Source organism: Pongo abelii, chromosome 12, assembly GCF_028885655.2.
Source record: "Pongo abelii isolate AG06213 chromosome 12, NHGRI_mPonAbe1-v2.0_pri, whole genome shotgun sequence".
Classification (NCBI taxonomy): Eukaryota; Metazoa; Chordata; class Mammalia; order Primates; family Hominidae; genus Pongo; species Pongo abelii.
In genome coordinates, this window is record NC_071997.2 from 23,581,141 (window position 1) to 23,595,026 (window position 13,886).

At 45.0% G+C, this 13,886-nt stretch overlaps 1 protein-coding gene across 9 annotated transcripts in view; it reads left to right on the top strand.

Annotated features, from left to right (window-relative positions):
* LOC129057111 (GRIP and coiled-coil domain-containing protein 2-like) overlaps positions 1–13,886 on the top strand; it is a 97,009-nt gene that overhangs the window by 28,553 nt on the left and 54,570 nt on the right. For 4 of the 9 annotated variants that reach the window (XM_063713304.1, XM_054547072.2, XM_054547079.2 and 1 more), the window contains one exon: positions 12,402–13,478. The exons of 4 other annotated variants lie outside the window; for them this stretch is intronic. In XM_063713304.1, the coding sequence (XP_063569374.1) occupies positions 12,402–12,495 (94 nt within the window). In that variant the 3' untranslated portion in view covers positions 12,496–13,478. Of the gene's footprint in view, positions 1–1,667; positions 5,319–12,401; positions 13,479–13,886 lie in introns of those variants that run through there. One more of the 9 variants, XM_063713307.1, reaches the window with a different exon arrangement.

Here is a 13,886-nt window from a genome sequence, read left to right on the forward strand (position 1 = left end):
TGGGCCCCTCATGGATAGATTAATCCCTTCCCTGGGGTGGGGGGTTTGAGTGAGTTCTCACTATTAATTCCCTCAAGAGTTGGCTGTTAAGAAGAGCCTGGTGCCTCCCCTCTGTTTCTCTTGTGCTCTCTTGCCATGTGATCTCCGCACACACTGGCCCCTCCTCACCTTCCCCAATGAGTGGAAGCTTCCTGAGGCCTCCCCAGAAGAAGATGCTGGCACCATGCATCTTGTACAACCTGCAGAACTGCCAGCCAAATAAATCTCTCTTCTTTATAAATTACCCAGTCTGATTTTCCTTTGTAGCAAGACAAACAGACTGAGATATACTGTATGCTCACCCTTATGTGGGAAAAATATAAACACATGTAAACACACGTAAACGCATGTATGTCTATAACCAATATTTGATGGAAGCTATTTTTGGTGATGGTATTATGGACAATTTTTTTCTTTTTCTTTCACTTTTTATTTTTCTTTCCCTTTTCACTTTTCATTTTAAATTCTTTTTCTTTTCCTTTTCATTTTCTATACATAATGACTGCAGTCTATAATGAATATATATATATATATATATATATATATTTTTTTTTTTTTTGAGACAGAGTTTTTCTCTTGTTGCCCAGGCTGGAGTGCAGTGGCATGACCTTGGCTCACTGCAACCTCCGCCTCCTGGGTTCAAGCAATTCTCCAGCCTCAGCCTCCCAAGTAGCTGGGACTACAGGTGCCCACCACTATACCCGACTAATTTTTGTATTTTTGTAGAGATGAAGTTTCACCATGTTGGCCAGGCTGGTCTTGAACTCCTGACCTCAGGTGATCCGTCCACCTCGGCTTCCCGAAGTGCTGGGATTACAGGTGTGAGCCACCGCGCCTGGCCAGAATTTGTATAATTTTTATAAGAAAAAAAAAATTCAAATGAGGGTGACCATTTCATTGTTCTCAGGACTGGATGCTATGTCAGGACAGGCAGATTCTGATCTTTTGTGCCTCTAAATCTTAGACACTAAATGGGTCTAAAAATGAGCTGAAATCACTGTGGGAAGGTCAGGGTTTCTTTGCCTTGGAGATCTTTTAGAGTTGGCTTGCTGATTTTAAAATGTTTTCAATTTCAGCTCTCTTATCATTGCAATCCAGTTGAACCCTCCTAAGGTAACAAAAACATCCTCTTGATCAATTTGAGACTCCAACATTCTTTAACCAAAATTTACTTCTTTTCATGATTATTCTTCTGATGTTCTACATATTTGCTTCTTTGTTTTATTTATTTCTTTCTTTATGTATTTATTTGAAACAGAGTCTTGCTCTGTCACCCAGGCTGGAGTGGAGTGGTGTGATCTCGGCTCACTGCAACCTCCATGTCCTGGGTTCCAGGGAGTCTTCTGCCTCAGCCTCCCAAGTAGCTGAGATTACAGGCATGTGTCACCACACCAGGCTAAATTTTTTGTAGTTTTAGTAGAGATGGGGTTTCACCATGTTGGCCAGACTGGTCTTGAACTCTTGACCTCAGGTGATCCACCTGCCTCAGCCTCCCCAAGTGCTGGGATTACAGGTGTGAGCCACCATGTCTGGCCCCAGCCTGCTTCTTTATTGTTTATTGTTTTGAATTTGTTTATTGAGTGAATAAATGAATGAATGAAATTTCTTCATGTTCTTCCTACCTGTAGGCATCCTCCTGAAGTCTGATTTTATTCCAAAGGACCTCTGATGCAAGCCTAAGGAGCCTGTTTGGGCAAATAATTAGGAACAAAGTCCTGGCTGCTTCTCAGATGCTCGGCCTCATGATCTTCAGTGGGGATTTATGAGTCTTCAAGGCTCTCGGGACCTGGGATGTAGCAAAAGATAACAGGTCATGAAAACTGGGTCCTTGTTACTCTGATCCTTGTGCTTAAGTCAGACAAGCACAAGCCAATTGGCTGCTGTGCTCCCATCTCTCAATAGGGGATAAATATATTCCAATTGCATATCATTAACAAAAAGTTGGTGCGTGAACTGGGGTGCCAGCTGCCATCAGCCATCATTAAAATGGAGTGTTATGGTGTTACAATTCCGGTAAATGCAAAACTGTCTTGCGGCTAGTGGGAACACATGAAGAATGAATCTCAATAAACACAAGTACTTACTCAGATGGTTCCCTCAAACTCCCTGAAGTGCCACTTACTGCGTGCCTGGGAGATGCGGGTGGAAGCACACACCCTTTGATGTGTGTCACAGAGTGACAGCTGCCCCAAGCAAAACAAAGCTCCTGCTCCATCATAGCTTCAGTGCGGATTGAAATTGAGAGAGGATGACACAGCTGTATTTCTGAGCAGTGGGCATTTAGCGACATCCAAGGGGACAAATAAGCCTCTTAAATTCATTAGTATCTTGATAAGACTGATTATGCAGTGAGCGGTGAATGGCTTTGACTTCTCAGGAAAATGAAATGAGAAGAAAGGGCAAGGAGGGGGGGTGGTTCTTTCCTGGAGCAGCTGTGAAGTCCTCTCAGGAGGTGGTGAACCCTGGAGAGCAACTGATGCTACACAAAGGACAGCAGCTGAAAAGGAGCCTCCGGGGGTCACTGTCCCAGAGAGCCCCTAACTTGGCCGGCCCGGAAGGGCAGAGGAGAGGGCTTCCTGAGCTAAGCTGCCAGGTAACAGCTGCAGCCGCAGCCCCAGTGCACCCTACAGGGTCATTTTCCAGGGCTGAAGCTGGAAATGCGGATGGCGGCCCCGATTCAACTGGGTAATGCAGAACATTTGACATCGCATCTGGTGTCAGTGATTTGGTTGCTATTGTAGATATTTCATGTCACATTGGATATTAAGGATGAAGACGTCGCCCACAGAGGCAGGAAGTGTGGAGAAAGAACCCGCTTCTATGCAAGTCATGGGGTCGCGAGGTTAATACGCTTGTGCGGCTCCAGTAAAAACTCTGCTAATTGAGGCATGGCTGGGGGCCAGGAATATAGGAAGCTCTCCTCCTCTGGTCGCCACTGTATGATATGGATGCTTCATTTCACTACCTCCTTCTGGGGGTGACACCCTCACCCCAACTACCTTTCCCAGGAGGCTGTTAAGTGCCAGGGCAGCTCTTCCCCAGAGGTGGGTGTGGGTCATGTTTTTAATGTCAGTTGCCAGTAATTTACTATTAGCTCTGTGAAAAGAGAACATCTCTGATGCTTAACTCAAGTCATAGACATGAGATAGTCTCAAAAGAGGATGCAATTCCCTGAGAGTCAATAAACACGAGGTACAGTTATTAGACGAGGTTACTAGACTAACAGGGACAAGGAGGGCTGTTTGAGGCCAAGTGTGGTAATCTCAGTGCTTTGGGGGCCAAGGCAGGAGGATCACTTGAGGCCAGGAGTTCAAGACCAGCTTGGGCAACATAGCAAGATCCTATCTTTACAAATTTTTTTTTTTTTTAATGAGCTGGGTTTGGCGGCATGCACCTGTAGTCCCTCCCAGCTACTTGGGAGGCTGAGAAGGGAGGATCTTTTGAGTCCAGTTCAAGGCTGCAGTGAACTATGGTGGTGCCACTGCACTCCAGCCTGGGCAACAGAGTAAGACTCTGTTTCTAAAAGCAAAAAACAACAAAAACAAAAAAACAAACAAACAAAAAACCTTAATATAAATGATGTGTGAATATTGTCTTGTTAGGGAATAATGACAAGGAAAGAAAAGCCTATACATGTTTAGTACAGATGCAATTTTTTTTCCTAATATTTTTCAAACTCTGAGCTCAGGTGACCCTCCTGCCTTAGCAGTGGTGCAGTCTCAGCTCACTGTAACCTCCTCCTCCCAGGTTCAAGTGATTGTGCTGCCTTAGCTTCTCAAGTAGCTGGGACTACAGGCATGCGCCACCACGCCTGGCTAATTTTTGTATTTTTAGTAGAGATAGGGGTTTACGATGTTGACCAGGCTGGTCTTGAAATCCTGACTTCAGGTGATCCACCTGCCTTGGCCTTCCAAAGTGTTAGGATTACAGGCGTGAGCCACCACACCCAGCCCTTTCCCTAACATTTTTGATTGGTGGTTGGCTGAATCCATGGATGTGAATCCACTGATGCAGAGGGCATGACTTCCTGCACCTTGCATCTGTCTGGTATTTATGAGTTACGAGGATAAGAACTGGATTTTTAAAGAGTATCTTTGAGGGGCAAAGAAGACTTTGGACTAACACTCCCTTTAGGTCCCTGTAGAATCTAACTTCAGCATTTAGAAAAAAAAGAAGGCCAGGTGCGGTGGCTCATGGCTGTCATCTCAGCACTTTGGGAGGCTGAGGTAGGAGGATTGCTTGAGATCCAGAGTTCAAGACGAGCCTGGCCAACATAACGAGACCCCATCTCTCTTTAAAAAAAAAAAAAAAAAGAAACAAATTTGAAAAAAAGAAAATGAAATTCCCAACATTAACTCCAAGCTCTCCATACAAACATAACACTTTGCCAAAGCGATTTGCATGTTAACAAGGGAGAATTCCATATTAACATATGATATTGAATCATGGAGCTGATGGGGAGAAAGACTGTATACAAGCAGCCACAGATCCTCTCAGTAATCTAGGCCCAGGTTTCTCAGGTCAAGGCTCTTGGTGGATTCAGTCATTGACATATTTGTGAGCAAATGGTGTGTGGGCTTATGTCAGGCAACCACATGTGAATGAGTCAGAAGCACTTTTGAAAAAATCCAAGCTGTTCGTGAAATCAAGAAATTAAACACAGGCAGAAACATCAACACTGTGCCACTCTGAGGCAATCTTCAGACAGCTCTGATGTGGAATGAGTAAACTCAGATGCTGTCCTGAAATCATCAATCTGTCCTTGTTTTCTTTCTTACATTGCAGTATTGAAACTCAGAACATGTAACTCTGCTCAACAAGATGATTTTGACTAACAGTTTCAGGGCCTGAATGGAATTGAGCCAAGCTGCAAAGAAATCACATTTACACTTAAATTAAAGATGCTACTTGTTATGTGGATATGATGATTTCCAGGTAGTATCTCTCTTTGCCATCAAATGCCACTTCTGGCCAGGTATGGTGACTCATGCCTGTAATCCCAACATTTTGAGAAGCCAAGGCATGAGAATTGCTTTAGGCCAGGAGTTCAAGACCAGCCTAGGTAACATGGTGAGACTCTGTCTGTATAAAAAATTAAAAACTAGCCAGGCATGGTGGCTAGTGCCTGTAGGCCCAGCTATGAAGGAGGCTGAGGTGGGAGGATCACTTGAGCCCAGGAGGTCAAGGCTGCAGTGAGCCAAGATCACACCATTGCATTCCAGCCTGGGTGACACAGTAAGACCTTGTCTCTGAAAAAAAAAAAAAAAAAAAAAGCTATTTCTGACCTACCTTTATAGGCTGAGGTTGTTACGTTCTGCCTTTAAGAATCTGAACTCTGAACACATATTACATAATAAACCTGCTGAGTAAAAGCTCTTTCACTGTGTGTAGGAATCCTGGCATTCAGTTGGAGTAGGGGAAAACTCACTTCATATCTTCTGAATTTCTGTTTTCTTTAAAAGGTACTTCTTCCACATCTTCTCTCCTTATGAGGTGATCAAATGTTGATATGGAAATAAATTCACCATCTAAGACCTATCTTTGCTTTTTGCATGGAGCACCCCAAAAATTCTGAGGGCTTCCTTTCTAGTTTTACAGTTGCTTCAGATGGAGATTACTTGAGCTTCCACTTTGGCTTCCATCATTACCCACATCTTACTAGACACTTTTCCATGCTGATGTAATTAGTGTTCCTAAGAATCACTTGTATCCTGTTTCCATGAATAACTAGTTTTTAGAATGGAAAAGAACGTGTAGGGCTGGGCGCGGTTGCTCACCCCTGTAATCCCAGCACTTTGGGAGGCCTAGATAGGTGGATCACAAGGTTAGGAGTTCGAGACCATCTTGACCAACATGGGGAAACCCCTCCTCTACTGAAAATACAAAAAATTAGCCAGGCATGGTGGTGCGCGCCTGTAATCCCAGCTACTCAGGAGGCTGAGGCAGGAGAATCGCTTGAACCCTGGAGGCGGAGGTTGCAGTGAGCCGAGATTGCGCCACTGCACTCCAGCCTGGGCGACAGAGTGAGACTCACTCTCAAAAAAAAAAAAAAAATGTATAGAAACTACTCATAATGTTTTGTCTTTTTCAAAAAGCACTAATTATTATAGTTAATGACAATGTATTATATATTTGAAATAGCTAATAGAGTAGATTTTAAATGTTCTCACCACAAAAAAAGATAAGTATGTGAGGAAATTGGTATGTTAATTAGCTTTAGTTGTTCCTCCATGTGTTCATATATGCAAACCTCATCTTGTACACCATAAGTACACACAATTGTTCGTCCATAAGTACATACAATTGTTTTTGTCAATTAGAAAAAAGAACATAGGCCAGGAACGGTGGCTCATGCCTGTAATCCCAGCACTTTGGGAAGCCAAGGTGGGTGGATCACTTGAGGTCAGGAGTTCAAGACCAGCCTGGCCAACATGGTGAAACCCCATCTCTACTAAATACAAAAAATTGGCCGGATGTGGTGGTGTGCACCTGTAATCCCAACTACTCGGGAGGCTGAAGCAGGAGAATCACTTGAACCCAGGAGGTGGAGGTTGCAGTGAGCCGAGATCGCACCATTGCACTCCAGCCTGGGCAACAGAGCGAGACTCTGTCTCAAAAAAAAAAAAAGAAAGAAAAAAAGAATGTGATTGGCCGGGGAACCACTAGTTGTGAGATTTGGTTCTTCTGGGCACAAAGTCGTTTGCATCTCAGAGTGTTCATGGCAGACTGGATGAGAAGATCTTCAGGAAATGAAGATTTTCCTGCATATTCTTTATCAGGAAAAGTAAAACAAGTTTTCAGCCTGGCATAAGGAGGCAAGCAGACATCATTAGATCATTAGTAGGTGACTTTCCTGAAAATGTTAGTACTATTTCTGCAGATAATATATTGCTTTTTGGTTCAACTTACGAGATGCTTGAGGAAATGGTTACCATTTGAACTACATGATCATCTACTCAAAATGATCAACAAAATCGGCTTAGGTGGCCAGGTAACATTTTCTATGTGCATTTATCTCTCTCTTTTTTTTTTTTTTTTTTTTTTGAGATGGGGTCTCACTCTGTGCTGGAATATAGTGGCATGATCTCAGCTCACTGCAACCTCTGCCTCCCAGGTTCAAGCGATTCTCCTGCCTCAGCCTCCCGAGTAGCTGGGATTACAGGTGTGTGCCTCTACGCCCAGCTACTTTTTGTATTTTTAGTAGAGACAGGGTTTCGCCATGTTAGCCAGGCTGGTCTGGAATTCCTGACCTTAAGTGACCTGCCCACCTCGGCCTCCCAAAGTGCTGGAATTACAGGCATGAGCCACCACACCTGGCCTGCATTTCTTTTTACTTTCTTTGCTTTTCTTTCTTTCTTTCTTCCTTCCTTCTTTCCTTCCTTCCTTCCTTCCTTCCTTCCTTCCCTCCTTCACTCTCTTTCCCTCCCCCTCCTCTCTCCTCCTCTCTTTCTTTCTTTCATTTATTTATTTATTTTTAGACGGAGTCTTGCTCTGTTGCCCAGGCTGGAGTGCAGTGGCATGATCTCAGCTCACTGCAACCTCTGCCTCCTGGGTTCAAGAGATTCTCCTGCCTCAGCCTCCTGAGGAGCTGGGATTACAGGCATGTGGCACCACGCCCAGCTAATTTTTTTGTATTTTTACTAGAGACGAGGTTTCACCATGTTGGCCAGGCTGGTCTCGAACTCCTGACCTCATGATCTGCTCTCCTCAGCCTCCCCAAGTGGTGGGATTACAGGCGTGAGCCCCCATGCCCGGCTTCCCTCCCCTCCTCTCCCCTTCCCTCCCCTTCCCTTCCTGTCCTTTCCTTCCCAAGACAGGGCTTCACTCTGTCACCCTGGCTGGAGTGTACTGGTGCAATCATAGCTCACCACAGCTTAGAACTTGGGAGCTCACCTGAACCTCCTGCCTCAGCCTCCATGCCTGTCTAATTTTAAAATTTTTTGTAGAGACCGGATCTCACTATGTTGTACAAGCTGGTCTCAAACTCCTAGGCTCAAGCAATCCTCTCTCCTCAGCCTCCCAAAGTGCTGGGATTACAGGCATCAGCCATCACGCTTGGCCAACCATGTGAGTTTCTTTATCATGCTAGAGTAATTTGGCCATATGGAGGCTAATTTGAAAATACATTAAGATGAAGCTATGAGATGATAATTTTTAATTAACAAGAGAAATGAGTTGTTCTTTCTCTTTTCCAAATCATTCCACAAGCCAATCCCTCACATGAGGCAGGTGGTCGGCTGTCAGGGATGAAGATGCACTAACGAGAAGCCGACATTCTAGACTTCCAGACTATGGCTGACGATGACAATGTCTAACACTACCCCTAGGATTCTGTCTAAGGAGTTAATTAAATGTCAACCAAACAGCCTCCCTTGGGAAATAACAACTCACACTCACAACCCACAGAATCAGAGAAAATGTCTACAAATCACATATCCGATAAGGGGCTTGTGTCCTGACTATATAAAGAACTCTTACAACTCAACAATAAAATAGAGCTGTGCGTTATTTCAAAGAGCTGGAAATAAACTTTTTTTTGTTTTTGAGACAGGGTTTCACTCTTGTTGCCCAGGCTGGAGTGCAATGGCACGATCTCGGCTCACTGCAACCTCCCCCTCCTGGGTTCAAGCAATTCTCCTGCCTCAGCCTCCCAAGTAGCCTGGATTACAGGCACCCGCCACCATGCCCAGCTAATTTTTTGTATTTTTAGTAGAGACATGGTTTCACCATGTTGGCCAGGCTGATCTCGGACTCCTGACCTCAGGTGATCCGCTCACCTCAGCCTCCCAAGTGCTGGGATTACAGGCGTGAACCACCTTGCCCGGCCAGACAGAAACTTTTGAAGCGGAAGCATCAAGGTAGCCTTCTCAACCATTCCCTTTCCTAGGATCTTGTATTTGTCATGCCTCTTTGCCATGGTTTACATTCAGACATTATGTAGATCCTACCACTTTGTGGCATGGGGCAGAGCTCACCAAGTCCCTTTTGGCTGGGGCAGGCCTGGAGTGGGGGATTTGGGGCTCTGGTGGTGATGGGAGAGCTGGAGAGGCCAGGAAGGGCAAGGCCAGGCAGTCCTTTCTGCAGAGGGAGAGTTCCCACAGCAGGTGCCGGATGCCTTGTCCCACTAATTCCAGGATGGGGCTGCTTGGATCACCACACTGTCCACTCACATTCACCTCTGAACATCTTAACTTTCCCAGAATGTCCTCCTCATACTGCACTCACTATTTTGTACTATTTTTGTTTTTTTATTTGTTTCTTGAGACATGGTCTTGCTCTGTCACTCAGGCTGGAGTGCAGTGGCGTGATCTTGGCTCAATGCCATCTCAACCTCCCTGACTCAAGTAAACCTCCCACCTCAGCCTCCCGGGTAGCTGGGAATACCAACATGCACCACCACGCCTGGCTAATTTTTAAGTTTCTTGTAGAGACGGGGGTCTCACCATGTTGCCCAGGCTGGTCTCGAACTCCTGGGCTCAAGGGATCATCCTGCCTCGGGTCCCAAAGTGCTGGGATTACAGGTGTGAGGCACTGTGCCCGGCCTTGTGCTATTTTTGAGTTAGGCTGTTGATGGAAAGTCAGCAGATACTGTTTTCTGTTTCATAGTGATGCTTTGGACTTCCATTCTGCTCACTCATTTTACATCTCCAGAGATGGTATTTAGAGAGCAAGGGCTGGACACTTGGCAGACGCTCAGTAAACACAGATTGACTGATTGACTGACTGGCTGGTTGATTGATTATAGGCTCCCTGCTCTCTGCTTAGGTCTTGGTGGCAGAGCTAAGGGTAAATGCATCCATCTGACGGCAGGGGGTGGGGAAGGGCGGTGGGCGGTGGGCGGGGAGTGTGCTTTGTAAATTTGGAGAGTGGGCTGTGCTGCAACCGGCTTAAAGGTCTAGAAAACCAGCCAAGTACGGTGGCCCACGCCTGTAATCCCAGCATTTGGGAGGCTGAGGTGGGCAGATAACCTGAGGTCAGGAGTTTAGACCAGCCTGGCTAACATGGTGAAACACCGTCTCTACAAAAAACACAAAAATTAGCCAGGTGTGGTGCCACAAACCTGTAATGCCAGCTACTTGGGAGGCTGAGGCAGGATAATTGCATGAACCCAGGAGACAAAGGTTGCAATGAGCCAAGATCGCACCACTGCACTCCAGCCCAGGCGACAGAGCGAAAGTCAGTCTCAAAAAAAAGGACCAGAAAACCACTTCATCGGCTGGGAATGGTGGCTCACACCTATAATCCCAGCACTTTGGGAGGCTGAGGTGATTGGATCACTTGAGGTCAGGAGTTCAAGACCAGCCTGGCCAACATGGTGAAATCCTGTCTCTACTAAAAATACAAAAATTAGCTGGGCGTGGTGGCAGGCACCTGTAATCCCAGCTACTAGGGAGGCTTAGGCAGGAGAATCACTTGAACCCAGGAGGCAGAGACTGCAGTGAGCCGAGATGGCAATACTGCACTCCAGCCTGGGCGACAAGCAAAACTTCATCTCAAAACAAAAAGAAAAACAAAATGAAAACCATTTCATCTAAGAGATTCAGCTGTGAGTGATGAAGGGTTGTATGATTAAGACCAGAGGAGCATCAAAACACTCACAGCCTCAGGATGAAAATGTCATGGGGTTGGCAGGGGGTGGGCAGCAGAGTTCATTTGTAGCAGCTCCCAGGCTGCTCTGCAATGTTTTGTGGCTCAGGGCCATGTGTAGCCAAACAAAAACAAGTGTTATAGGCCTGCTGGTTTCTAGCTGAATTCACTATTCAGAAATATGGCCAGTTTTTTCCCCCATGAGCTTCATAGTCTCCACCACAAAGAAGCTAGCAGATTCATGGATTTGAACTGCACTGAGAAAATATAACTCTGCTGGTATTCTTGAACTTTCAGTGTTTGTCTTTAGGTTTTTTTGTTTGTTTGTTTTTTGTTTTGAGATGGAGTCTCGCTCTGTAGCCCAGGCTGGAGTGCAGCGGCACGATCTCGGCTCACTGCAAGCTCTGCCTCCTGGGTTCACGCCATTCTCCTGCCTCTGCCGCCCGAGTAGCTGGGACTACGGGTGCCCACCACCACATCTGGCTTATTTTTTGTATTTTTAGTAGAGATGGGGGTTTCACCATGTTAGCCAGGATGGTCTCGATCTCCTTACCTTGTGATCCCCCCGCCTCGGCCTCCCAAAATGCTGGGATTACAGGTGTGAGCCACCATGCCCGGCTTTGTCTTTAGGTTTAATGTTAAACATTGAGGATACAAATTTCACTGTAAGTCAGAGACATTTTTAGCTGCCGTCCCTGCAGATGGAGCTGACTCAGCAGACGTATGGTTTTTGATTTACTGTGCCTGGCAAAAGTTATTATACTGAGGCATGTTCTTTATTATAAACTTTTCTTGTATAATAACAGACAATTTGGCCAGGCTAATTGCTAAATTAAGCTCACCCCTAGTCAAGCTCAGCTGATTCATTTAAAAGGTTATTGACCATTGACATTTTTACAAGTGTTTAACCAGACTAGTAAGTACTCTTAAAATGGAAATTTTGTGACAAACACACTCTAAGCCTGATAAGCAAAAATATGCACCATAAAGCCCCACCTACTACCCACAAAAAGAAAAATTATAGCATATACGTATACACACACACACACACACACACACCTCCTTTCAGCTGAAATCCTGTAATTTGTTACATATGATTATAGAACAAGAACAAATAAGAAAATGGTTCAGGCTCTGATGAAATTTTAATAATAAAGTATGTTAGAGTGGCCTGTAGCATGTTTAAATAAAGCTTAAAAGAAAATCACTCTGCCCTGATAGGTAATAAATGTAGAAACACACACCCTTGACTGGGAGCGGTGGCTCACCCCTGTAATCCCAGCACTTTGGGAGGCCAAGGTGGGGGCAGATGACCTGAGGTTGGGAGTTCAAGATCAGCCTGGCCAACATGGTGATACCCCATCTCTACTAAAAATAATTAGCCAGGCATGGTGGCAGATGCCTGTAGTCCCAGCTACTAGGGAGGCTGAGGCAGGAGAACCACTTGAACTCAGGAGGTGGATGCTGCAGTGAGCCGAGATCGAGCCACTGCACTCCAACCTGGGCTACAGAGCGAGACTTTGTCTCAAAAAAAAAAGAGAAAGAAAGAAACACACACCCTATTTTGTGTTTTTAAATGAATAAAATTCAGATGCAAAGTACTTCACCTTGAAGAGCCAAGGCCTTTTTAGCTATCAAAGATATGGTCCTTTTGCCAGGAGATTTCAAAATCCATGCCACATATACCTGAAAAACATGAAGGCTTAATTGGCTGGTTTTCCTTACGTGATAATAAAATTATCTGTTCTCTAATCTCTCATTTTTATGCTTGGCAGGAACGTGACTGTACTCGAACCAAAAAGACATCTGCTAGCAATTTGCAGTCTCAGAGCGGCCCACAGTTTTATGGAGCTTCATCTGAAACTCTGATTCATTCTTGAAAAAGCTAATGCAAGTGGGGGTGAGGGCAGCCAGCTCCTTGCTGGGGGATCAGCAGAGGAGGAGTTGTTTCTGCCAGCCCGGGTTACAGTTCTGTGCTGTGTCTCCCAAGGTCTGTCCTGATGAACTCAGGGTTTCTGGGCTGCCCCAGAGTGGGCAGTGGTAGGTGGGAGGTGCCTGTGTTGGGCCTGAGATTTGGTGCTGAGAATTTGGTCTCCTGCTTAGTAGTCCTACTTTTCATTTAATTCAATTTTTACTCCTGTCTTACTCTGACAGATGGGTATATTCTACTTGATACAGAAAATTTCCAAACTCATAAAATTGGAAACCGTACATGCATGTGCACACAAGTGCACACACACACACACATGCATATGTATGCACACTCACACATGTACTCTGCAATTAAGGGAAAAGCAGCTCTGGCCTTGGCCTCACACAGAGAGGGCTTCCAATCCAGTTCAGTTACTCAGAGCTCTGTGACCTTAGGGAAATGAATTAACTTTCTCATTTCCTTATTTAGAAAATAAACATCATTATGTCTGCTTTGATGGAGATGACATGATATATGTAATGCTCCTGGAACAGAGGACAGTATTATTTTATATGGCTGGTGTACTTCGTCCTCCTGTCCCCCCTACTTTGTGCTATTTATTGGAAGATCTATTTTAGGTCCTGATGTTTGCACAGACCCATTCAGAGGACAGATTTGGAAATCTGGACAGATTTTCTTTTTCCTATTGCCAGAAGGAAAACAAATGATAAGCCTGTTTTAGGTCTTACTAGTGGTGCAGTTTCTTCTCCGCCTAAATATCTGCACGAGCCTATAGTGGAAAGAGATGAGCTTAGGCTGGGTGAGATTGGGAGCGTTGCTTAATTGCTTTGAACTTGAGTTTGTTCAGATACAAACCAAAGAAATTAATATCTAACTTGCAGGATCGTTTCCGTATGATAAATAATATATGTAATACAAATGGTTGTTGCTCTTTATTCTCATATTGCCTAATATTTTTTTCTCTTTCTTTTATTTTGTATTAGGAATTCAATGTGGAATCACTTAATATTTCTTTTTCTTTCTTTCTTTCTTTTTTTTTGAGACAGAGTTTCGCTCTTGTTGTCCAGGCTGGAGTGCAATGGCACTATCTTGGCCCACCGCAACCTCTGCCTCTGGAGTTCAGGCGATTCCCCTGCCTTAGCCTCCCGAGTAGCTGGGACTGCAGGTGCACACCACCACGCCCAGCTAATTTTTGTATTTTTAGTAGAGACAGGGTTTCACCGTGTTGGCCAGGACAGTCTGGATCTCTTGCTTTGTGATCCGCCCGCCTCGGCCTCCAAAAGTGCTGGGATTACGGGCGTGAGCCACCGTGCCCAGCCTCCTAACT